Here is a 23,828-nt window from a genome sequence, read left to right as displayed (position 1 = left end):
AGCCGACACCAAAAGCAACTCCAGCTGCCACAATCGCCATCACTCAAACTATTGTGGAGGTATCAGTAATGGAGAAAACGGTGACTGCGGCGCCATACATGTCATCCGGAACAGGGCGTTCAAACGGAACACAAAATTGGAACTACACCAGGGCTACTACAACGATGGAGCAGTATACGGGCGGTAGTGGGGTCCATCCTACAGCTAAGGCAGTATTCGTGCTGGGTGCTGCTATTGCTGGGCTTGGTTTTGGGCTGTGACTTATGATATGTAAGAAGAATGGCTCCGTTTGGTTGCCTGCTCATTACACATTTCAACTACATCCAAGGTTAAACAGCAGCCGTCCCTGCGCGTGAGTAGTTCTCTACCACTGCACAAGGTGCTAATTCGATGCTTGATAAAAAGAAGGCGCGGCCGAATCGTTCAAATGTTGACTCTAAGCCCCGATGCACAATTTCGTGGAAACTACACACACTCCTAGGTCCAACCGATCCTAGCGGGATCTTCGTCATATCCCGCATCCTCATGCAACTTCGCCACTCGCGCCCGCCACCTCATCTTCTCCACCCTCCTAAAAAACCTTGGATGCCGCCCCATCCACTCCCCAACCCCCTCCCTCCACAAGAACTCCTTCCCCATCTCAGCCGCTACCTCGACCGCACGCCGCAAAACCGGGTCACCCTTCCCCAACTGACTCGCTTTCTCCAAAAACCACACATTAACCTCCTCCTTCCTCTCCCCCATCTCTCTCAACAGCCGCGCCCTCAACGGCCCCAGATACACATCCATGCCCATCGCACACCCTGCGTGATACACGTCAATCGCGCCGCAGAGGTGCGGGCCCGTGCGCGGCTCCGTCGGCGGATTCGCCTTGGTGACAACGTCCCGGGTGAAGTAGCACATGGCGAGGATGGCGGGACGCGAGCAGTTCGTGAGCAGGATGAAGACGCGGCGGCGCTGCTCGTGGGCGACGGGCGACATGGCGGTTATGGCGGCGTGGCGCATGTCAGGCATGACGGGGCGGGAGGTGGAGTCGTCGGCCCAGATGGAGATTGTGCGGCCGGTGGCAAGGGCGGAGCGTTGGGAGAAGGGGAGGGTGCGGATGTCGATGAGGGATTGGGTTTCTGGGTTGGGAGTGTCGACGGTGGGCGGGTGCAGGATAGCGTTCGTAGAGAGCTTGCCGGCGACGCTGCTGGGGATGGGGATGTATGGGTTGGTTTTGGTGCGTATTTCCTCTGTTTTGGCGGGCTTTGTGCAGTGGAGAATGGATTCTGGGCAGTCTGTGAAGAAGTCCGGGAGGGTTTCTAGGAAGATGCGGCGCATTTTTTCATCCTCGGAGAGGGCGGCGGACTCGCTGGGGAACGGGGTCGAGGGAGCCATTTTTGAGCTTGGTGTTGGAGTTGCCTTTGTCAACTGTCCCTCGGTGTTGGGTTGTGATACTGAGGTCGTACGGAAAGGAGAGGCTGCAGGGCATTTTATATCTTGAGTCGTTAAATGCGCTGCATCTAGGCAGTAGTACGTAGTGCCAAGAACAAGTATTATGCAAAAGTGATGTGTATTAGTCTAAGGGTGAAAGGAAGGTAGAAAGTCAGAAAGTCTATTTATGCTAAGGCGCTAAGTGCGCTAGGCCTATCCTGTCCATGCCAGAATGTAGTGTGAATACAGAGGGCAGTCGCCATATTAGTGAGGCCCTAAGCGACGTCGAGTCCCTGGAATGACTAGACTCGATGGATGCTATTGTGAATTGCTTGAGCCTACTCCAGGGCCTATCGAACAGAGCGTGGAAAGGGGTGGGTGTTCCGGATGGATCCCGATGATCCGTTTCCGCAATATAGTTTTTCTATGTTTGACATGGCTCCCGACTGCCCCGAAAGGTGTTCCGCATTTCAAGAAACGCCCGGAGCGCCAAGTGTTCTCCAGCCAAGGATTGCCCTCTCCATTTGTCTCATGGTCGGAAGAAGCGCTTTTGCCACGCCGTCGTCTAACCATACAGCAATTCAGAGCCTAAATCGGAAAGTTTCATATACTCCATATGGACGTAAACCTATAGCACACATGTCAGATGACAAAATTGGCTTTAGGGTGGAAACACTCACTCCTCTAAACTGCCAACCCCTAGAGATCAGGAATACCTAGATCTCCAGCTTCTGGTTGAACTTCTCCAACGCCTTTTGCCATTCCTCGGTCGTCTCGCTCTCCAACCAATCCTCCTCCAGGATGAGGTATCTCACCATTTTCTCGGCCTTTTCGCGGGAAAAGTCGCCAGTTCGCTTGATGCAGACAAGCTCCTTCTGGAGGAATTCCAGCAACTTGACGTTTGCATCGTCGCTGAGGTTTTCATTTTCTCGGTTCAATACCAAGTAGGCGATCGTGAGAAGGGCGAAGCGGAGGATGTCGGCTTTACCTTCCTGCCAGGCTTGCATCTGTGACTGGTCAGATAAGCTTGAGTAAGAAGCGCTCGTCTTGATTACCTTGAGAATTTGTTCTTTCAGCTGAGCAATTTCCTGCAGCTGTGAATCGAGCTTCTTCCTTCCTGTGATGATCTAGGAACGTCAGCAGCGCACTTGGGGGTATCGGAGATGTATCATACCTCTTGGACTTGCTTCTTTATGTCGGCTATCTGCTTGATAGGCGCTTGCTCCTTCCTCGTTTGGGATTCCGTGAACATCTGCTATCGTCAGCAATGCACGTGGGGCTCATTTGGCGGGGAACATGCCTCCAGCATTTGCTTCTTGAATTGGCCTAGGTCCTCAGCAGACACATACTTCTCGACCTTGCTCGACGTCTGCTTCGTCACCTAAGTAAGTCAGTTTCTCTCCTTCCATCCCAACGACAGCTAAACCACTCACTTCCTCAGATGTATCCTGCTGGGCCGGCTCCATAATCCTCGCCCGCTTCTCCCTCCCATCACCCCGCCCCTCCTCATCTACTCCCCGCTTCCTAAGAAGAGGAGCCGGAAGAGCCATCATATTCCTCCGAAAGCACTCTGGAATCTCACTCAGCACCGTCTTCGACCCCATCAGCTGATACCACAGCTCCCTGTCCTCGACCGTCAAATGCGGCACCTCCTTCAACTCCCCCTCGGGCGTGATGTTCCAAGCCCAGCGTACGAATGCATGCTTGACGATATCCGGCGCCTGACCGGGACAGATCTTAGCTTCTAGCATCATCGCCGCATGCACGATCTCTGCGTCATGCTGAGAGAAAATGAGTGACGGGGGCGTGAGTTGGAGGATCGTTTCTGCGTTGGAGTGGAGGATGACGAATCTATCGGTAAAGAGCTTCCAGGTGGTGACGTCTGGTGCGGTCCCAGATTGAGCCTGGGAGGGCGTGGATTGGAGGCTCGGGTTTTGCGCCATGGGTTGATTGCGCTGTGGGGTTTTTACGTGCTGAGGATGGCCTGAGTGTTGGGATTAGGAGGGGGTTGTAGTCGTAGTTGCGGCTTGGGGGTTGAGAGAAGGCCTTGAGTTGCCAGCAGTTTTCTGGAAACCCGATTGGCTGAAAAGGTGTGGAAAGGAGTGAGTGAAGGCGGTTAAGATGCACTCTGCCATAGGCACTTTAGTACTGGCCTTGATATATCAAATAGAGACGAGATGCCCGACGGCTGCAGGTGAGAGACGGTCGAATTGCTCGAATCTATCACCACTCCTTCCAGCTTCAAAGCCGCTTACCATTAGCGGGTTGAGCACTCCCCAACCATATAGCAATGCACTCGTTTTTACGCCGTGCTCTTCTCCGGCGCTGTTTCATCGCTGCTCCTCTCAACAGTAGCCTCGACCTTCTCCGTCATCAACTCCTTCACACCTCTCATGCACCCTACACCCACAGTCGCCAGCACCACGAATGGAACAATGCTCCACCAGCCCAGTCCATACGCTTTCGCATAAGACCGGTAGCTTGCCTCCCAAGCTGCTCTCATTATGCCCTCATTCGCACCCGCGATGCCCTGACCTCGGACAGTGGACGCCGTTCCTTCGCTCATCGCTTCGAGAAGGGAGGAAACGGAAGATGCAGGGAGACCAGCGGCGACGGCTGCGGAGCTGACGTCGGAAGCGTAGTGCGAGTTGAGGCGGCCGTTGATGATGGCGTTGATGACCGCTGAGCCGAATGCGCCACCGATGGCTCGAGCTGAGAATGCTAATCCCGTCGCAGTAGATAAAAAAGCGTGAGGTGCTGTAAATTGGACACAAGCTACAAGAAGCGTCAGAGGCCCAGATTGGCCGATGCCAGCCAAGACTGCGAAGACGATCTGGGGGGTCGACCAAGCGGGGCGGATGCAGGCGTAACATATTGTTACTATGAGAAAGACTCCGAATGTAGCGATCAAAGGCGACTCTGTGGAAGGGACGATAATCAGCATGGTTTGTGGACGTTGTGGTAAAGCGACTCACTCAGGTCCTTGAATCTCGTCGCCCACCAGGTGACGACCATTGAGAACGCGATGCTAGGGATCTGGAATGCCAGTTGGCGGATAGCGATGGACCAGGAATTGTCCTCAAATCCCAGGTTCAAAATGATCTGGGGCGTGATGGAGTTTACTGCAGAGTAGAAGATCCATCTGATCGCACGGTCTATTAGTTGTCTGACTTTAGTGTCCACAGGGGAAGCTTACCCCTCGACCGCAAAAGCAAATGTCGCCAACCAGAAGTTAGGGCCGTTACTGAAGAACACGTGGGCCACCATACCGTCCGTTCGCCCCTTCCACTCTGTCCTCAATCAGTATATATTCTGCAATGAGTGGTTGAGGAGAAACGCACCGTATACGCCGAATGCAATAAGCAAGACAATTCCTACCACCAAGTTCGCGCATACATGGGGATCACTCCATGCGTATGTTCCCCCTGCCCAATTTAGGGCAAGAAGCATAAGGGTAGCGCTAGCGATAAACAGGAGGCTGCCAATAGGATCACAGGCCCAGGTCCACTCTTTAAAGCTCATCTTTGGATAATCGGTGCGTTTCTTGGGCCAGTAGAAGGCTAGTAGGCCGACTGAGGTGAAACCATGGAATGCTGCCTGAATCCAGAATATATTTCGCCAGCCTGAGGGATTGACATTCGTGACGGCCCCTGCTCCCAGACCACCGACGCTACAAAAAGTCAGACCACGCATCAAATTTGCATCTGTGACCGAATATTCCGCTCTCGATCACCCTATGAAGGGCACAATGTACTCACAGTCCGCCGATTGCGCCACCCATGTAAGAAAACCAGTTCGCTAGCGCCCTATATTTTAGTGGCAGGATTTCCGAGGGAATAGCTTGAACGATCGATATCGTAGAAAGAGTAACGCCAATCAGAATGCCACCTCCGATGAGCGTGTTCATATCCGTAGCTTTGGCACAGACGATGCTACCGGCAAAGGCGACTAAAGGCGGAATTGAGGCAAATAGTTTGCGATCGAGCACATCAGAGAGGCGGCCCACGAGGGGAGACAGCACGGATTGCATAAGGAGAGGACCCTGATCGTGTCAGCCAGCTTTCAGAAAGTCTGACCAGCAATCCTGGCATCGATGTGGGGACACGAATAGGATCATTTACCTGTATAATCCACCCTGCTATTGCAGGTTCGCCTAGATCGCGGATGATAAATGCTATGACAGTGCCCGCTGCCGTGACGACGAACACTTGAGCCATGATGCTAATACAATGTGAGTATGCGAGAGCAGAGGCAGTAGAACACTTACGCCCAGGCGGTGATGAAGACTACGAGCCATGACCTCCATGTCAGGTTGATATGCGTCACGTCTTCGTAGGCTTCTTGCTCGAGAGGGACGATGTGGGCATCAACATCGTGGGATCTGTGTGCCGAAGGATTGGCAACGTTTTCCACGTTTGTGACCTCCTCTTTTGTATCCATGCTGGCTCTATCCGAACAGTGCAGGGGTGGACTGAAGATATTGAGATGCTCGATCCGCTTGCTCCAAGGGGTCCCAACTGACAGGCTATAGTAGAGCTAAATCGCGCAGGAGAGAAGGACAGAAGCGAGAAGGGATACTTGGGCCGATGATATCTACATGGCGACGACCGCTTTTGCCGATCCCGCCTGGGGGCGGTCCAGCTGGAGAGCGGGTGCGTTCCGATCGGCAGTTGCATTTGAGGTCGAGAATGCCGGGCTAGGGCCTCTCACCGGCCCTTTTCCAGCGTCACTAGCCTAATGGTTTCCGGCGCTTGACTCGTGCGGGGGCCATCCTTGATGATCATTTGCTGGAGTTGTTGCGGGGGAGGTTTGGGGTAGGTCGGCATAACTTTTCTCCGAACCTCGGAGGGAGCCGCCCATTGCAGCTTCCACGGCACCTGGGCAGACTTCATCATCGCGCACAGCGATGTTCACGCATATGGCAGGCGAGGTCGACTGATCGGTCTTACTAGGCCGTGATGTGTGCACGACGGAGTGCGGTCGGCTTGAGGAGGTAGAGGCAGGCGCATTCGAAGCTCGGCGTGGAAAGCTTTGTCCAGCCCGTCGCCGACCAACCCTCCACCACCAAACACCGAAGACGCCATGGGTGCCGACGCTGCCGTCCTCAGCGGCCAGCTCGTCCCGTTGAGGACCAAGGACGAAGTGCGCGCCAGCCTCGAAACACACAGCGTCTACGTGGTCGAGATCTCCGCCCGCTATGCCAACCTGGTGAAGGAGTGAGCTGCTCATACCCTCCTTCGGTCGTGTTGTCGCCCTGCTAATGGCGCAGTGTTGTCCAAGCAGCTCTTCCGGCCTTCAAGTCAGCCGAGATATCGCACCTGCGCCGCGTGGTGCAATTCAAATACCTACCGCCGCATCTACAGAAACAGTTCTATCCGCCGGGAAGGCTGCAGAGAGGTGATGAGGATACCACCCCATTATCCTTATCTCCCACCTCTACCCCTCTGCCTCCCTCCCCAACAGAGGACGAGAGTATTGAAGACTCCAGTACTGAAGATGTGGATGCAGTGCGCTATTTCATCCTCTGCCCGACTCGCTTCCTCCAGCACGCCGAGCTCTTCGCCACGCTTCGTGAAAATCCTCCCTTCAATACGCTCAAGACCCCGCCGAGGATATTCTATGTGACGGTTCCCGCGCTTGCTCCCACGTCGGCAGAGCAGGCAGAGCAATGGAGCGTGCAATACTGGCCCATCGCGTATAAGAACACGAACCCATACGGACCGCATCCGAGCCTTGTCGCACGGAACACGGCCGAGATCGAAGCCGAAGCAGGCGACTGGCTTTCCCTCGCAGAGTCGGCCGGCTGCCACATATCCCAGATGGAGCTGGGGGAGAGCATTGGCTGTGTGGTCGTGGACCGAACGCGCGGGACACCCGAGGTCATCGCCGTGGCAGGCGACTGTCGCTGGCGCTCTCCCAGCGGCGCCACCGAAGCCCACATCTACCCCGGGAACGTCATGGCACATGCAGTCCATCGCGCAATCGCTATGGTCGCCAAAAAGCGACTCCGACTTGCAGGTGCCGATCCGACGCTCCTCGACCGCTCGTTGTTCTGCGACATCCCCCTCACAGACATCGAGAAGCAATACTACGAACAAGACAACATCCCAGCGAACGGATATTTGTGCGTGGACCTGGACATATACATGACGCATGAGCCGTGCGTCATGTGCTCGATGGCTATACTGCACTCGAGGTTTAGGCGCTGCGTCTTCGGAAAGAGGATGCCGTTGACGGGCGGCATGACGGCAGACACTGCGGGCAATCCCAGCAATCCCGGGAAGGGTTTGCAACATGGCATGTTCTGGCGTCCGAGCGAGTTGAACTGGAAGTTTTTGGTATGGGAATGGCAGAGCAAGGATAAGGAGACGGAAGCGCGCATTAAGGATACCCTGCATGTTTAGATTTGGGACCACCGGATTGGTTTTGTTGGATAGGCTTTCTTAGCAAGACATAGACTACTGGCCCAGGCCTAGAGCATAAAATAGATTTAATTTCGCACTGGGTGCGAGGACATGACGGACACTGAGTACTTAAGCTTCCTACATACTTGATATTCAGTGAACTTCAGGGGCACGTGCTAACGCGACCCGCGTCGCTAGCGCGTCGATCCACTTCAACCTCATTCAGCATCACCCTTCAACGCCAGAATCTTCACCGCAACCATGCTCCCCGACGAGATCCTCGAGCAACTCAATAGGGAATTCCCATGCCGGGAAACACAGATCCACCAGCTGGCTGCACTCTACTCTGTCCGCTACCACATCTCCCAACTTGTGACGACTCGCTAACCTCCTCCAGCAGCATCTTCCCTCCCCGCCTCTCCTCGTCGCCCACGGACTGACCGCAACCGGGAAATCCTCGATCGTTAAGTCGTACCTTCAGCTATCGTCTCTTCCTTTCGCCGTTGTCAAGTCGCGAGAATGCATAACGGGACGGCATCTGCTTGAGCGAATTGTTGCGTCTTGTCTCGATGCGCTGGACGAGTACGACGATGAGCGGACGGATAGGAGACCGTATGCGCGGACGGAAAATCTGAGTAGCTTAACTGTGAATTTGCAGAAGATGCTGGAGGGGAAGGGGAAGTTTGTGCTTGTGCTAGATGGGATTGATAGGCAGAGGGAGGCTCCGCCTACGCTGATGGCTGCTCTAGCGAGGTTTGGGGAGATTGTGAGTCTGCTTTCTTCATGTGGTCATGATTGTCCTTTAACTCTCCCTTCATTTCACCCAGCTTCCATTAGCAGCTCTGCTAATACCTCACAGATCCCCAACCTCTCCGTGATCCTCATAACCACCCTCCCGCAAACACACGCCCTCCACAAACCCGGCATCCCACACCTCCAGTTTACGCCCTACCCGCGCTCCTCTCTCCTTACCATCCTCTCCCAACGACCCCCGAACATCTTCCTCACACCACCATCTACCGAGAAATTCCCAGACTACACACTTGACCTCGCCGCCGAAGACGACGCCTGGCTCTGGGGTCGTTTCCTCGGGGCAGTCTATGACTCGCTATCCAAACACACGGGACGCGATCTCGCAAGCTTCAAGAACTGCGCCATGAGGCTATGGTGGCCGTTCGTGGAGCCCATCGTTGCCGGGCAATTCGGGACGCGAGATTTCAGCAGGCTGATGGTCAACAGACGACACCTGTTCCAGCTCGAGGATAGCGTTCTAGATCGCATCATCCCCACCTCCACACAACTCTCATCCACCGCTCCCTCAGGAACAACGCTCCCCACAACCCCAAGCACAAAGCGAAACACCCGCACAATCACCCACTCCCTCCCCTACTACACCACCTACCTCCTCATCGCAGCCTACCTCGCCTCCTACAACCCCTCGCGCACCGACATAACCTACTTCATGAAGCACACGGACAAGCGTCGCAACAAGCGCCGCGCCTTTTCCTCCACCACGGCTTCCAAACACCGCAAGATCTCGCGGCATCTGTTGACACCCAGCCCGTTTAGTCTTGACAGGCTACTGGCCATTTTTAGGGCGCTGTTGGATGGGACTGTGCCGCAGTTGGCGGATTTGTTGACACAGATTGCGACGCTGACGAGCTTGAGGTTGTTGGTTAGGGTGGGGGTTGCGGGGGGGAGTAGCGATGTGTTGGATGCCGGCGCGAGGTGGAGGGTGGGGTTTGGGTGGGAGTACGTGAGGAGTTTGGGGAGAGTGGTGGGTTTGGAGGTTGGGGAGTATCTTGTTGGGGGTGTGGATTAGGTAGGTCACCCGGCCTTTTTAGATAGCAGCTAGTATATTCCACTGCCATAATCTTACATAACCCCAATGGTTGTGCAGTGCTTATTTAGTACTTATGTACCAAGCCTTCCTCCCGATGTCCGTCCATCTACGAACTACAACTACACTGCATCATGCCCTTATACTTTGGCACATCGCCGCAGAACCTCTCTTCCTCACCCTCATTCCATCCCCAATGCTCGTTGAACGGATTCAGATTAAGTTTCATTATCTCGGGCAGGATGTCCCGCTCTCCTTTCTTCTCCACGCGCTCGATCAGTTCGTCGAGGATCCAGGAGCGGGGGACAAACTATGTCGAGTCAGCCAATGCGTCCTACTAAAGAGGGAAGGACAGGAGATAAACATACCTTTGGATTCACCCTATGCATAGCAGCCTGCCGCGCCTCGTCCTTCCCCTCACCCCAGTCTTCCTTGACGCGAGCGCCCCATTTCTCGAGCCACTTCGCTGTCCGCTCGCGGCTCTCGGCTTCCTGACGCGGTGCTTCGCCGGAGCGGAAAAAGCGGCCTGCGACGTCTTTCCTGCTCTGCTCCGTTTCCAGCTCGGAAAGCTTGAACGCTGATAGCCTGCGGAAGGCATGGTGGAAATCTAGCTCGTACGCCTCCAGGAAATCCAGGAGCTCGGAGAACAGGTCCTCGAAATCGGATTCCTTGTGCGATTTGAGACCAAGCCGTGCGGTCATGAGGCGCTTGTACTCGTCCATGAAGACGGCTTTGTACTCCTCCCCGCACCGGTCGATGATGCCTTCCGCCCGCTTAACTAGCTCGTCAGCCTGCTCCTCCGTGACACCCTTCTCGATGAAGGTCTCGGAATCCACATCCTTCCCCGCGCCCATGAGCTCACCCAGCGCCTCGCCTAGCCGGACTATATTCCACCAGATTATCGTCGGCTGATTCCGGTACGAGTACCGCAGCATGTGGTCATCATGATTCGGCGTGTACATCGGATCAAAGGTATCCAGGAAAGCGAAGGGACCGAAGTCGATCGAGAGACCCAAGATGGATGTATTATCCGTGTTGAGCACGCCGTTCATGAAGCCATACGCCTGCCATTTAGCCACTGTGAGGGCGTTAGCGCGCAGGATGGCACGGTAGAGGCGCGTATAGCGGTTTTCTTCCTCCAAGCCCTCGCCTTCGACTGTATCCTTTGGTATTCTGGTTTTAGTCTGGGTGTGTGCTGTTTTTGCGTCGCCAGAGGGGAGTTTGGAGGGGAGGTTTTCCCAGCCGGCGTAGACGTGCTCGGCGGTGTAGTCGGCGAGCTGGCGGAGCAATTTGCGGTCGCCGCGCATACGGGGGAGGTCGAAGGTGCCGAGTCTGATCCACGATTGTGCGAAGCGAGTTACGATGGCTCCGGGCTCCAATCTTTCTCTCCTGACTTTGCTGTCTTTACAGAGTGTGAGGGCCAGCGCTCTTGTGGTGGGTATGCCAATCGCATTGAGGTATTCCGAGACGACGAACTCGCGGATCGAGGAGCGCAGAACAGCCTTCCCGTCTGCGAACCGCGAGTAGGGCGTTCGTCCTGCGCCTTTGAGCTGGATCTCGTAGCGCGTGCCGGATTGGGGGTTTGTGGATTCGAACAGGGAGATTGCGCGGCCGTCGCCGAGTTGGCCGGCCCATTGGCCGAATTGGTAGCCGCCGTAGCATTGGGCCCACGGGTATATGCCGCCCTTTTCTGCGTGCTCTTTTTCATCCCAGAAGATTTTGTTTCCGGCTACGAATTCCTTGAACTCTTCGGATTGTGCTTCCTCCTCTTTGAGCCCGATGTCCTGTATTGCGCGCTGGCTTACGCATAATAGCTCCGGATCTTCGGTCTTCTCTGGCCGTACATATGTATATAATGCGTCCTTTACTAGACGCGGTCCGAGCTGTTGTCGAGGTGCATTGTGGGAATCCGCGGGGGAGGCGAACGCGGGATCAGCGGGTAGGTTCCGGGTGAAGACGTTCGATTTCGGCAAGTCTCGCAGGGCGTACGAGGCATTCGGGCCCGGCGTCCCGTTGGGAGCAGAGTTCTCAAGATGCGCCATGAGTTGGGATAGACGCATAGAGCTCGTGAAGTTGCGTGCGGAGCCTCCGATATTCCAGGCGTTTCCGGGGAATAGCACGAATCTGGTGCTGAGTGTCCGCAAAAGCATGGGCCGGTACGCAAGAGGAGATGAAATAAGGCGGAACGGGCAGATGGAGAATTAGAAGTTATAGAAGAGGAGTTGACGCCTCCGCTGTCACAATGATGCGGAACCAATGGCGTCATGCCTCGGAGGAAACGACGCCGCTATCGATAAGAAATTTCGCGTCTAACTCGAGCGCTTCGCAACTTGTGAACGTCCCGCAGGCACAACACACGTCCACTAAATACCTCCACGGCTCCCCCTCCGCCGGTCAACTCTTGGCCGAACTCCAAGGATGCACAAGCCTCTCCAGGCCGCAGGGGATTAATCTTCGTACAGACAAACCTGTCACTGCTGCTCCGCGCATCCTATAAGACCAGCCAAAATCAATCCCAGAAGTACTACACCCACCACACCCCCCAGGACGACCTTTGCCAACTCTGAGCTAGCAAGCACTGAGAGCCCTGCCCGTCATGGATGGGCGTGAGATTCCGGGATTTTACTTCGACAAAGAAAAGAAAAAATACTTCAAAATTCAGAACCCGCATACGGTGCCACCTCCGGGTTCGAAATACTCCCTAGAGAACGTCCGGAAGGAGCAAAAGAAGGAGAAAGCCCTGAAAGATGAGGCAGCGCGTTTGAGCAAATGCCGGAAAGAGACGGTCGTGAGAAAGTATTCAAGGGATTTCTTGACACGGGCAAGCCTAGATAGGGAGATTGGCTGGTAAGGAGGCCATCATTAACGCCTGTGAAAAGCCGTATTCGAAGGCCTTCAGCAGGTTGCGTGGAGCCGAGATAAATATGTATGCTGACGTTCAATTCTACTTGCGCAGCAGAAGGAGATCGTATTATCTGCAGAATGTATGGCCAGATGCTTGTGCTTCTGGTTTGCAGCATCGACCTCAAAAGGTCGTCGAGCGACCGGAAGAAGCCTCGATTCGCCTCTTCGACCGTGATCCAGCGACGAAAACACTTTATGCAGTCTATGGCGAAAACAGAATCAAACGGCGACGACTCAACACTCCCGACGGCGTGCCGCTTCCGAGCGTAGATCTCGACTTGGGGGACTACGGCGACGCTGTGCCTCTGAACGAGTACTCTTTCGAACCCTGGGATGAGCTGGCTCGACTTACGTCTCCGATATCGTCGCTCAATTATCTACCTGCGTCTGGGGCCTTAGCGGCGACAACATATGGCTCGGATAGGCCTCCAGTGGTACGTTGACATGCAAGCAAGTCTTGACTGGCAATAGCCACCCTGAAGAGCCTCAATAGATGAATACCCAATCTGCCTGACAAAACAATTGCTAATCCATATGCGATCTTCGCAGGTCTATCTGTCTGATCCTGACCGAGATGGACCCTACGTAAACCAACAGTTTACGCCAAAAAGCTGTACGGCGATCTGGGGTGCCGCATCACGACCGGAAACCTTCGCTCACAGTGACACTGTTCCAGCAACGCAGACGGAGAGCCTGGCCGTCGCTGCATCCCATTCGCTGCTCCTCTTCACGCGCTCACCATCAGGATCCTGGGACTCCTCTACCGTGCTCCATTCCGACGCAGATATACTCGCTGTCGACTGGCTAAATCCTGCGACGATCGTCCTCGGCTGCCGTGATGGAAAGATCCGTCTGTATGACACGCGATCAAACGGTGTAAGTACATTCCTACGCTTTGAAGCACGCCAGGATCACTAATCCACATCTCCAAACTCAGTCTTCACATATACTCACTCACCCGTACCCCGTCTCTCGATTGCGGCGCGCCGACGATCTTACCCGCATTCTCTGCGCAGGCCTCCAGGATAGTCTATTCCTGTATGATATTCGATTCTCTCGCAACAAAGGCAACCAACACTACAGCGAGCAGTACTTCCAATCGCTGAATCCAGAAATTCGTTACAGCAGAAAACGCCGAAGATTGAACCGTATCACGTCCAAGGGGTGGTCTCAGCCAATTCTGAGCTTCCAGCAGTCGAATCCTGACGATCTAGAGCTAGATATGGACGTCGATCCGAGACTAGGCCTAATAGCCGCTGCACAGGATCCGTCGACGTCGAGTGCCGTTGTTAGGGTACACAATATGTGGACGGGAAAAACAGTGAAAGAATTCCGGCACGACGGCGGCAAGGATAAATCCGCTGAGAGTAGGATACGATGTCTGAAGTTTATGGAGGGGAATGAGTTTGGCGATATAAGTCTGTGGGCGACCTGGAACGGTGGAATTGCGCGGTTCGGCTGGTAATTCCGACCTGACGAAAGGGTGCTGGATCCCTTCTGGACGAAATGTCGTCATCCCGTTGTTTCTGAACCGTGGATATCCTTCCACACGGTTGAGGTCCCCTCCTAGAGTTCTTTGATGTCCGCTGGGTTCTCGCGGCGAAGTCGTTGCTACCGGTACTTCTCGAGGACGTACGCCCTTCTACCTAGCAGCCTTTCCCTCTCAACCCTGTAAAGCATAATGCGCTTTACGGCGACAAACTGCGTATTGCATCTACTACGCGGAAGCATTGAAGCACTCCAGGGCTTTTGCGCGGTCGCGTGGCACAAAGCCCGATATTATGTGACGTGCCTCGAGAGTCGTCATATCCTACAAGTCCATGCGGTCAACCTGACATCACCGGCTAAGCGCTCCGGCTATGCTGTCATGGTACCACTGTCAAACCTTGGAATCACTCCATCGTCGTTTCTGCAAGGATAGGAGCCTAGTTTTCGTTGTCATGTGGCGGTACAGTTACGTGGCGGTGACGGTGATGTTTGTGTACCTAGGTACCGTTCTCTGCCCATAAGAACTCGATCTTCTCCACGACTACTCTTCCGTCTTTAAGCAAACACCACCTTGCGCATCTCACAACCTGTACCCACCCTCATCTTCTGGTAACCCTATCTTCCATCGGACATTCCCCTTCAAGCACCCAAATCTTCAACGAAACCTACGCGATGGAGCGGCGCCCTATCGATGGCCCTGTTGACGGACCCGTCCACGACGACCGCGAGCGGCCTACCGGACTCCTCACACGCTTCGTGCCCGACAAGCTCAAGCACTCGGCTCTCTTCCGATGGTTCCTCCGCCTGACCCGCGTGCTCCAATTCATCTCTTCCGTCGTCTCTCTCGGCATCTTCTCCCAGCGTGTCTACAAGGTCTATCGTTTGGTCAACTCGATTAAGACCCGTCGCGGCGTCTCGGGCTCGTACGGCGCTGTTGAGGGCATTCTCGCCGCGGCTGTCCTGTACACCCTCATCACCACCTTACTCTCTTGCATCAAGCGGAACAGCAGCCCTGGATCTAGGCGGTTACGCTGGCTGTGGGTTGTGCTCGACATTGCCTTTGTGGGTGCCTTCATTGCGGTCGCTGTCATTACTTCTCCAAACGGCGGGAACGCTGGCCCACGGCATTGCTACTCTGCTGGACACCTTCGCAATGAGGACAATGTCACGGGCGCAACGGCGAATGACAAGGACGACTCGTGCAATCTGCCTTGGGGCACTTTCATCCTGGCCATTATCAGCACGTAAGTTTTCGAAATCAGCCAGCGCCATCGTTCTCAGGACTGACGCGTTGTATCTAGTCTTCTTCACGCCATCACCGCCGCCTTCCACGAGGTTAGAGACCACCGCCGCAGGGCTAGGCTTTCTGCTGTCGAAGAAGAGAAGGCCGTTCACCATGGGCATGCCGGAAACGGACGTGCCGGAAATGCGCCGCCGGTGGCGGCTAACGGTCGATATTAGGAGGCCGAGAAGCGTTATGCTGGTGCGCTGCATTTAGCGAGAGATGACGAACATTGACGGGGAGGAAAAAGCCAGTGACGACATACTCACTGCATCTCCTATTGGGTTCGGCTTCAACATCCGCAGAGCGATCTTTGGTTTTCCATACAGTGACCATTGCAATAGTAGCCCAAGTGACCCATTCACTGTTCCCCTAGTGTGATCTACCAATCCCCGCTTGTGCCTGGCTAGCCGTAGGCCCATTTTGGGTCCCAAAGTAGACCGTTTCAGGGCGCCAATCGTAGATCAAGTCGAGATCTGGCCAGAGGCTGTCCCAGCGCCCGCCACACCCAGTGACGACAACGATTGTCCCAAACTCTTTCATTTCACGCCGGAAAGAAAATAAAACCCCCGACCTACTCCTGGGAAAACTAAGGGTAGGCTGTCAAACGAAGAGTCTCACGTCTCCTAAATGTAAGGCAATCATCACACCATCTTCAGCACACGGCGTAGAACACCCACCTGCGAACTCGGCTACCTTACACTAACCGCAGGAGTCGATCTTCTGATAGCAAAGAGTCAGGTGAATCTACAATCGGTCTTCGCGTGAGCAAATGCTCTGTAGGGAACGGGGCATAGTGGATTCTTAGGAGTCCGGACAGAAGTGAGGACCGCGACGTATCCCTATGCTAATAATCAGAGGCGCAGTCGATGCGAATGTGCAAAGCCCATGCGTGATGTCTTCCCCCTATTATCAACGCCACACGGCTCGCCTTACACTTGGCGGAAGCTGGTCGGTGTTGGAGATCCTTAGCGAACGGCACGCACGGCACGGCTTCCTCTTGGCGAACGAGTAGCCCCCACGGAAAACAGGAGCTGCGGTCCATTCGGTCAAGATCGCAGGCTTTCGGTTTCTTGGCTAGTACGCACGCAAGATTGGCGCCGCGGAGGGCTGCAGAAACAAAATGTGGCTGTTCCCTGCTTTTTGCTCGTGGCTTTGCTTTCTGCTTCCTCTCTCTCACACACTTCTTTTTGGGTTTCTCTTACTTGAGACCGTTTTTCTTGTACTGTCGCTTTAATATTTCTTTTTGTTTGGGGTCTACTTAGCACATACACTCTTTTAATTCTGTGTCGCGATGCATTTTCCAACAGCTACTACCGTCCTCGCGCTCGTATTCCTACACACGCCCTCCACGCTCGCCCAATGCGAAGCCCCCGTCCCCTGCCAGGACCCCGTCCTCAACGCGCTCCAATCTTCCGACTGCCAAACCTACCACGCCTTCCTCGCGCGGGGCTCCGACTCCGGCTACCCAGGCCATCTCGGCTCGCTCATCCGCCTCGTGTGCGAAACGCTCACGGGCAATCCGCACCCAGATACGGATCCCGATGCGTCGGATGTATCGTGCGGATATGAGAATATTGTGTATCCGGCGAACAGCACGTACGCGGGGCAGGAGATGTGGTGTTTGAGCGCGGCGAAGGGGGCCAATGCGGGCCAGCTGCAGATGAAGGAGTACGCGGAGCGGTGTCCGCAGAGCAAGTTGATTCTGCTGGGGTTCTCGCAGGGAGGGAGCGTCGCGTTGGATGTGCTAGGTGGAGGCGGAGGCCCGGCGTTTGAGTGCGTGCAAGCTGATAATCCGGCTATGGACCCGGAAACATCACCGGGGTCGAATAGTAAGCTCCTTTCCCTCTCCCCCTCCTCCCCCTTCCACACTGAGATCTAACACTGCCGCAGTTGTTGCAGCAGCCATCTTCGGCGCCGTCCGCCGCACCGCCAACCAACCCTACACCGTCAAAGGCGGCAAGGACTACAACGGCACCGACCCACGCAACGGCACGCAACTCGACGGCCTCAACGCGTTCGCCGACAAGGGCCTCCTGCGCGAGTGGTGCAATATCGGGGATCCGATTTGTGCCGTGGGCAGCTCGCCCGTCGATGTCGAGCAGCATTTGAATTACTTTAAGCTGTATGATCAGGAGGCGGCGCAGTGGCTGGTTAGGACGGCGACGGGTAACGAGACCGTGGTGGTTAGTGTGACAAGTAGTAGGGTGCCGACGAAGACGCCAACGGGGACTAAGACTGGGGCGGCGAGGGCGACTGCGACGGGGAGGGGAGGTGCGGATGGGGGTGCGGACACGCAGGGGAATCAGGTGCAGGATAAGGAGGGAGGTGCAGGAGCGGTGGCGGCGATGGGGTATATCGTCGTGGGTATTGTTGGCATGGTTGTAGCACTGTTGTAAGATGACCAAGAAGACAACATATCCGATACTCTTTTACATTCTGCAGGATGCCAGTCGCGCCAGTCATCCCGCACACACTACGCTACGTTTACCAAAACGCCTAGATTTCTCAAAGGACGCCAATCAAATGGAGAACCGATAGCCGTAATTGCGAGACAGGTTCAGAAAACCATGGACGTTAACACCTCCGACCGTGAGAGAAAACCGAACCACGAATGAGGACAGCACCTCAAAAACGCAGTCTACAATGCATCCAGCTTCACCGTGTTTTCAGGCCTACCAACCGATCCATCACACTCGCCTCGAACACCCTCCTCTTTCTTACCCTCAGAGACATCAGGGACATCCTCTCCACCGTCCATTCCAACGACCTCGGGAGACGAATCCGGCGTATCAGGAACATTGTACTTCAAGCCATTGCTGGACTTGTCCTTGATAGATTTGCTCGCCTCCTGCTTCTGCTTGCGCTCAGCCCACCAGCGCTCCTCATCCGGATGCAGAGAGCCGGGGAAGAACGTCTTGAGGAGCTTCTCGCCATAGCCAGGATATGTCTCCTCAAGCTCCTGGAGAGCGTCCATTGCCTTGTTCGGATGAGAGATGGTATGGTCGACAGTGGCAGGGATACCATGGGCTCGAGGAGTCCAAGGGAACGAAGCGATGAAGATCGTGGAGATAGTCCCAAGGGCCATAGCTGCGAGAAGGTACCCAGCGTGAGCCCGGAGGCGCGCAGCCAGGATGGTAAAGATAAACCAGCCCACAGTGACACCGCAGACAACCCAGCCCTCGCCCGTGCCGAACCAGTCGTAATTGGTGACTGCAGCAACAGCGAGCTCCTCAAGATCCAGGCTCTCGGAGTGAAGGCTCCGAATAATAAAAACGTGCCGATGTCCACTCCCACGCATCAGAGCATACACGCCCTTCTTCGCGCCCTCCCGACGCGCAGTGAACTTCTCAGCCCGCCACACTGGCATCGTCACCACGAGGTTCGAAAGCGTAAGGCCGAACGCCGTGAGCATGAGCACGGTGGGGTCGCGGTACATGCACCAAGGCACAGCAGCGACGAGGATCTGCACGAGCGCGGTAATGTTTCCAACGTCGAACAGCGCCGTGGGGAGTCCCGAGCCGACCTGCGACGGCCGTCCGCCTGTGCCAGCGTAGAAGATAGAGACGCTCAGGCCGCTGGTGCCGCAGCCGGCCTGCTTCTCCAGGTTCCGAACGAGGCGGGAGAGCAGCCAGGACCGGTTCTTGCGCGATTCGCCGGACTGCATGTTCATGAGTGTGCAGTCGAGCTCGGGGTCGGGCATCAGGCCGCGCTGGCCGGAGAAAACGTTTGTCAGGGCTGAGAGCATATAATTGAGCCAGCTGAAGCTCAGGGGGAGAGCGTAGTCTGAGTTCTCGGATGAGCCGGTGATGACTGCGAGTGCTTGGCGCAGGATTGGGTCGCCGAGGGCCATGAAGACGGGGATTAGGGAGGCCAATGGCTGGCTGCTGGCATTCGCACAGACTGTTTTGGATTCAGGTGTGGGAATGAAGAGGAGGGCAGCCAGGAGTGTCACTGTAGCGCCGACGGTGCCGTAGTACTTTCGGTCCATGTTGGGAAGCTAGATGGTGCTGCTTCAATCTAGGTATTTGGCACCGTTGTGTGTTCGGAGTCAAGCGGGAGTTGTGCCGAGTTTGCTGTTGAGTGTCGAAGGAGCAATTTGAGTGGTCGAGAAGATTTTATAGACAGTGGCACCGATGGATCCCTGAGTTACAGCTATCTAGCGGCAGGGTTAGTGAATTAAAAGGCTCGCGAGATGTTTACTCACTTGCTTGTCAGTGGCCTGATTGATTGCAGGAAGCTTCGTTAGAGCTAGCAAGCCCTAGCGAATCATTTCCCTAAAGGTTTGTCAGTATACATACTACTCGTCCGCGTAGGGAACGCAGATTATACCTCAAGCGTCCATATTCGCAACCCTTCTCGTGGTGGGTGCGACCAGCTTCGTCCTCGAAATAGGCACCGCAGCAATCACGACGGCAAAACCATTGATACCGCTTTTTAAATTCAGGAATCGAAGCATTGTCTCTGGATGGTGGAACTGCCTCTGCATTGCAGGTTGATCTGTTCTCCTGATGTTGGTGATCAAATTGATCCTGATTTGTTTGGAAGCTCAAAGAGCATTCGTCCGATAAACAGAGATATGGGCTGAACGCCGCTCTTTCGTAGACGTCGAACTCACCGCGGGTGCAGTGTGGTTCAAGTTCGAGCAGACATGAGGCATGAAGAGAGGCCTCGGGGAGCCAATGCCACTGCGGTCTCTGGTGTGTTTGCCATGTGATCTCATACTTCCAACTCGGCACTGTGGCCTTGGGCTCGTTCACTATCTCGTAGCACCGGCTCTTGACTCGTGCAGGAGAAATATTGGAGAAGTTGAACGGTTTCCCTTCGCATTCAGGGCCCTGGAGATCGACGAGGTCACCAATCTCAAAATCCGGCTACAAAAGATCAGATCAATCGCTAGCGGAGGATGTGAATGCCGGCGTTACCTTATCCGGGTGCGCAAGCCCTTTTTCCTGAATCAAGTTTTCAAACATCATCTGATACTGATGTTAGAACTATCAAAATAATAGTAAAGCCAGTGGTTGTGCACATACTGTGAAGTCTGATATTTCCGCCGACTTAGCATTTGTTGGATTCCCATTCAGCAGTGCAGTAATTTGATCCAAAACGACCTTTGCGAATGTTCTCCATTTCAAGTACGCGAAGTCTGAAAGTTTGAGATGATTCAGGAGCTTCATAACTCGAGACCTCAGTATCTGGAAGCGGAGCCTTCTTCGAAAACCATCTCCAGTAGTATCGATCTCCCCGGCGCCGTCGCACACGCGGCATAGGACCAGACCATTCCCCATTTCGCACTCACTACATCCTCTAGAACCGCAATCGCAAGGAGTCATGCTAGATCCATGGCAGCAAGGGCAGTCGATAGTTGGTAGTTTTATCTCGCTTTGGAGAAGAGTCGCCAGGACTTCGATTTGTGCCCTAAGTAACGGCGCAATGCACTCTACAGAATAAAAGCCGTTATCCCGTAACTTTTGGTCAGAGGAAGACTCCGGAGGTTTGTAGCCGAGATCTGATGAAGGTCGGAGTTGTCGCGCGTCAATGTAGGGAGGGAACCCCCCGGCGTAAGAAGGCACATCATGCGGTCTTTTCTTGAAATTTAACTCAACTCCTCGCCACCCAGAGAAGCCACCAAAATCCCACCGGACTCGATATTGCCACTCTCCACAGGGGTTTAGAAGCGCAGGATACTCTATGCGGCCGGTCGTCTTGTGCGTAATGCACACTATGTCGCCGTCTTGAAGATGAGGCTAAGCGTATGAATTATTAGCCAGTCTTGAATGAGTCAGGACGTGAACACTTACATAGCCTGGAAGTTGGGCTCTCTCCCGAGTAATCATGGCCCAGAGCCTCTTCCGAGCATCATTCTAAGCAGTGCATTAGAATTGGTAATAATTACGGCGGGGTGGAACTTACCCATTCTGGTACTTTCCGCCATGAATATCCGCAAATCGAGCTCCAGGTGCTATCCAATGCATCTCGGAACATCTCCCAGTCTTGTATGGCCTGCTGCGCACTTTCCAATCTCTCCCTGACAGTCACAATGACGGCACTGATATCATTCGTTGCAGAGTCTCCCTCGTCTTGTACGAAATTGCCTAGAATCTCGATCTGTTTGGTGAGTAGGAGTTGCCGATGGATTTCGGCGTTCTCCCACCATTGTGCTCCAGCTGTCCACTCCTCGATAAAACGTGCATCGACCGCATCTTGATTCATGTCGCCCTGAAGCTCATTGTCATGAGCCTGGCCAGGTTCATTTTCCCATTCTTGAGCTTCTTGGTCTCCGACGTCCGTACTATAGCTTTTTTCATTTCCGGGTTCCGTCATACGTATATCAGTTTCCGGACTCGGTTCGGGTGAATGTGGCTCCCACTGACATAATCTGCCCAGCACCTCTTCCAGTTGGCTTTTAGTTGGCGGCATGTCAAGGAGCGCGGCAGCCGTGCCCATGCGCTCCAAGTCATCGGAAAGGGATTGCCTAGCGTCAGGACGCGTGAGCACAATGACCGGAGTATTAGGATTGATGCTTTCGCTGTTTCTTATGTAGGTGGTAACGTCCCTCCCGGTGATTGCGGACGACGGACTCTCTTGGGTTGAGAGGCACGCTACAATGACGATGTCGAAAGTAGTCCCCTCAAGCGCTTCATATACCCTGCAACGCATCTTTTCCAGCAGGGTCCTTAAGAGAATCTTTGAGACTTCCGACTCCCCACGGACGAGAACATTCAATGGCCGATAAGATCGTGCTCTGGCGCGTGAAAATTTCTCCATTACGTCATCCCAATGCTGCTCGGTCGTCTCAGGTATGGCTGCTAATTCAGCCACTAGTTCATAGTCGTCCTCGAGATGCAGGTCCTCTAGGCTATTATCTTCTAGTATCTGTAGTCCTTCGAACCCATGCTCATTGCTTCTCGAAGATGACATCTCTTCGCCCTCGTCATCTGGGTGGTTATTGCCTTTGCTCTCCTTCGTTCTCTTTGGCATCGATGCATTGGTAGCTTGTCCCGCATACCCGCTTCGTACCGCATCATTCGCGCGTGGGAGAGCGGACAAGGCCATCTCCTCTAGGTGTCGAGATACACGGGTTTTGAGGTTCTTGGAATATCGCATACAGAGGTTACAGACTCCGTCAACATCCCTGGAAGGCTGGCGAAACACATCCCTTAGGATCTCAAAGTTTTTGACGTCGATCTCCTTATGGTGGCATGTTTCTATATGTAGTAAGAAATCTGTTTGCGTGTCGTATTCCGGGTGATGGTCGGTATTGCATGACCATTTGACGCGATGCTGGTGAGTTTCGTGGCGGAACCACTCATCGCGGCTCGCGAAAAAGTGGTCCGGTAGGTCGCAATCATCGAACGTGCACACATATGGCTGGAGATCTTCAAACACATGTTTCCTGGATTTCCGTCAGCCTGGTTGGCCAGTGAGGTGTTTCTTGGTGACCTTCAAATAGCCCATTAGGCGCTGGTTCTTCTAGTACAGGATGAGAGAAGATCCCCTCTGCGAGTGACAAAGAAGAATACGGTGAATACATACTTCCAGCTGCGTTCTGAAGTGATGTTTTTTGCGATCAAGCAGTACGGACATTCGAAGCACTCTGGATGGTTGCCCTGCTCATCCGTTGGGCGAGTTGGAACGTTGACCTGCAGATCCTCTCCCGTATAGCTCGAAGCCATGGACGATTTCGATTCTGTGACGGAGGGAGCAGAGAGAGTAGGCGTCTCATTAGCTTCCTGAAGGAGGAGCGCAATATCATCAGGTCTGAGAGTAGTTGCCTTCGAGTGCAGTGTGAACTGACTGCTCGTTGCATGGCTTATTGCCACTCCAGCCTCCATCGGCGGACTCGTGAAGTCCGTGTAAATGCCTGGGTAAATGGCTCCTGTTTTCAAGAGCTCCGATGCCGGTAGATGCCTTTCTCGAGGCTGCACACGCGCAGTATGCAAGCTCTCCTTATGATCTTCTCTGTATTTGAGAACCTGGCGGCGACGAGTGATCAACTTGCCCAGTCTGGTGGTAACGTTGAGATCAAGTGCTGGAAACTTGTCCTGCACATATAAAACGTCGAAATGCTGGTAGTAGGACTCAAGCGACGTTTTATGCTTGAGTCGGTCAAGCGACGCGGGCTTGCGGATAGGTATACGGTACAGACAGCCCACCGTGAACTTGATCGATTCTAGCAAGCGCGACATTTCTTGAGTGGGTAATTCTCCAGGTCTCGTAGCGATTTCTACTGATGTTTTCGTCGATGATGGAGCCTCAAGCTTCCTGCGATTCGAATGAAGAGATGTTCTGCTCTCTGTGCTGGAATCTGATGAGATCTCCCAGAGTGAATCATCTGATGATTGATCCTCCTTCGCTGGCGAGCCCGGGCATACCGAAGGGTCGTGGGCGTACTCCTCAAATGGCTGTCGCTCCGCTCGGATAAGAGAGGCTGCATTTGAGAGATTTCTTTCGAGAGTCTGGACTAGGCCAAGCACCTGTTCTCGGAGGAATG

The 23,828-nt window shown here is 54.4% G+C and overlaps 11 protein-coding genes across 11 annotated transcripts; 5 read left to right on the top strand and 6 right to left on the bottom strand.

Annotated features, from left to right (window-relative positions):
- Positions 1 to 447: 447 nt before the first annotated feature.
- Positions 448 to 1,554, bottom strand: BU26DRAFT_581659 (uncharacterized protein; the record flags this gene model as incomplete). The annotated part of the gene is made up of 1 exon (XM_033834499.1): positions 448 to 1,554. A coding segment is annotated over one exon (1,077 nt), but the record flags the coding sequence as incomplete, so codon positions are not given.
- Positions 1,555 to 2,132: 578 nt separating this feature from the next.
- BU26DRAFT_581656 (uncharacterized protein) lies at positions 2,133 to 3,359 on the bottom strand (the record flags this gene model as incomplete). Its single annotated transcript, XM_033834498.1, has 4 exons — positions 2,133 to 2,423; positions 2,472 to 2,543; positions 2,591 to 2,668; positions 2,850 to 3,359. The coding sequence occupies 4 exons, from the start codon at positions 3,357 to 3,359 to the stop codon at positions 2,133 to 2,135; spliced, it is 951 nt and encodes a 316-aa protein (XP_033678472.1).
- A 245-nt stretch (positions 3,360 to 3,604) lies between these two features.
- On the bottom strand, positions 3,605 to 6,177 carry BU26DRAFT_466130 (MFS general substrate transporter). Its single transcript, XM_033825216.1, has 7 exons — positions 5,684 to 6,177; positions 5,538 to 5,637; positions 5,175 to 5,458; positions 4,758 to 5,086; positions 4,613 to 4,706; positions 4,392 to 4,558; positions 3,605 to 4,335 (listed from the first exon to the last, which is right to left on the bottom strand). The coding sequence occupies exons 1-7, from the start codon at positions 5,854 to 5,856 to the stop codon at positions 3,719 to 3,721; spliced, it is 1,764 nt and encodes a 587-aa protein (XP_033678471.1). The 5' UTR covers positions 5,857 to 6,177; the 3' UTR covers positions 3,605 to 3,718.
- Positions 6,178 to 6,345: 168 nt separating this feature from the next.
- BU26DRAFT_466126 (cytidine deaminase-like protein) lies at positions 6,346 to 7,940 on the top strand. The gene is made up of 2 exons (XM_033825215.1): positions 6,346 to 6,632; positions 6,686 to 7,940. Exons 1-2 carry the CDS (start codon positions 6,499 to 6,501, stop codon positions 7,818 to 7,820), a joined length of 1,269 nt encoding a protein of 422 aa, XP_033678470.1. The 5' UTR covers positions 6,346 to 6,498; the 3' UTR covers positions 7,821 to 7,940.
- A 113-nt stretch (positions 7,941 to 8,053) lies between these two features.
- On the top strand, positions 8,054 to 9,642 carry BU26DRAFT_609504 (uncharacterized protein; the record flags this gene model as incomplete). The annotated part of the gene is made up of 3 exons (XM_033835928.1): positions 8,054 to 8,168; positions 8,218 to 8,586; positions 8,680 to 9,642. The coding sequence occupies exons 1-3, from the start codon at positions 8,082 to 8,084 to the stop codon at positions 9,640 to 9,642; spliced, it is 1,419 nt and encodes a 472-aa protein (XP_033678469.1). The 5' UTR covers positions 8,054 to 8,081.
- Positions 9,643 to 9,769: 127 nt separating this feature from the next.
- BU26DRAFT_437214 (UPF0061-domain-containing protein) lies at positions 9,770 to 11,702 on the bottom strand (the record flags this gene model as incomplete). The annotated part of the gene is made up of 2 exons (XM_033824223.1): positions 9,770 to 9,970; positions 10,029 to 11,702. The coding sequence occupies 2 exons, from the start codon at positions 11,700 to 11,702 to the stop codon at positions 9,770 to 9,772; spliced, it is 1,875 nt and encodes a 624-aa protein (XP_033678468.1).
- Positions 11,703 to 12,256: 554 nt separating this feature from the next.
- BU26DRAFT_534360 (uncharacterized protein) lies at positions 12,257 to 14,029 on the top strand (the record flags this gene model as incomplete). Its single annotated transcript, XM_033831213.1, has 4 exons — positions 12,257 to 12,507; positions 12,617 to 12,998; positions 13,114 to 13,440; positions 13,502 to 14,029. The coding sequence occupies 4 exons, from the start codon at positions 12,257 to 12,259 to the stop codon at positions 14,027 to 14,029; spliced, it is 1,488 nt and encodes a 495-aa protein (XP_033678467.1).
- A 373-nt stretch (positions 14,030 to 14,402) lies between these two features.
- BU26DRAFT_118317 (uncharacterized protein) lies at positions 14,403 to 15,530 on the top strand. The gene is made up of 2 exons (XM_033819485.1): positions 14,403 to 15,296; positions 15,354 to 15,530. The coding sequence occupies exons 1-2, from the start codon at positions 14,725 to 14,727 to the stop codon at positions 15,511 to 15,513; spliced, it is 732 nt and encodes a 243-aa protein (XP_033678466.1). The 5' UTR covers positions 14,403 to 14,724; the 3' UTR covers positions 15,514 to 15,530.
- A 1,098-nt stretch (positions 15,531 to 16,628) lies between these two features.
- Positions 16,629 to 17,733, top strand: BU26DRAFT_437292 (carbohydrate esterase family 5 protein; the record flags this gene model as incomplete). Its single annotated transcript, XM_033824227.1, has 2 exons — positions 16,629 to 17,166; positions 17,228 to 17,733. The coding sequence occupies 2 exons, from the start codon at positions 16,629 to 16,631 to the stop codon at positions 17,731 to 17,733; spliced, it is 1,044 nt and encodes a 347-aa protein (XP_033678465.1).
- BU26DRAFT_118097 (uncharacterized protein) lies at positions 17,548 to 19,600 on the bottom strand. The gene is made up of 3 exons (XM_033819484.1): positions 19,542 to 19,600; positions 17,682 to 19,493; positions 17,548 to 17,584 (listed from the first exon to the last, which is right to left on the bottom strand). The coding sequence occupies exon 2, from the start codon at positions 19,323 to 19,325 to the stop codon at positions 17,976 to 17,978; it is 1,350 nt and encodes a 449-aa protein (XP_033678464.1). The 5' UTR covers positions 19,326 to 19,493; positions 19,542 to 19,600; the 3' UTR covers positions 17,548 to 17,584; positions 17,682 to 17,975.
- Positions 19,596 to 23,523, bottom strand: BU26DRAFT_509967 (uncharacterized protein; the record flags this gene model as incomplete). The annotated part of the gene is made up of 7 exons (XM_033827187.1): positions 19,596 to 19,611; positions 19,667 to 20,208; positions 20,260 to 20,310; positions 20,368 to 21,081; positions 21,136 to 21,198; positions 21,248 to 22,730; positions 22,871 to 23,523. 7 exons carry the CDS (start codon positions 23,521 to 23,523, stop codon positions 19,596 to 19,598), a joined length of 3,522 nt encoding a protein of 1,173 aa, XP_033678463.1.
- Between the last annotated feature and the right edge of the window lie 305 nt (positions 23,524 to 23,828).

The sequence above is a fragment of the Trematosphaeria pertusa genome (assembly GCF_010094035.1).
Source record: "Trematosphaeria pertusa strain CBS 122368 unplaced genomic scaffold BU26scaffold_17, whole genome shotgun sequence".
Classification (NCBI taxonomy): domain Eukaryota; kingdom Fungi; phylum Ascomycota; class Dothideomycetes; order Pleosporales; family Trematosphaeriaceae; genus Trematosphaeria; species Trematosphaeria pertusa.
Note: the sequence above shows the minus strand (reverse complement) of the source record. Positions and strands in the feature narration are given on the sequence as shown.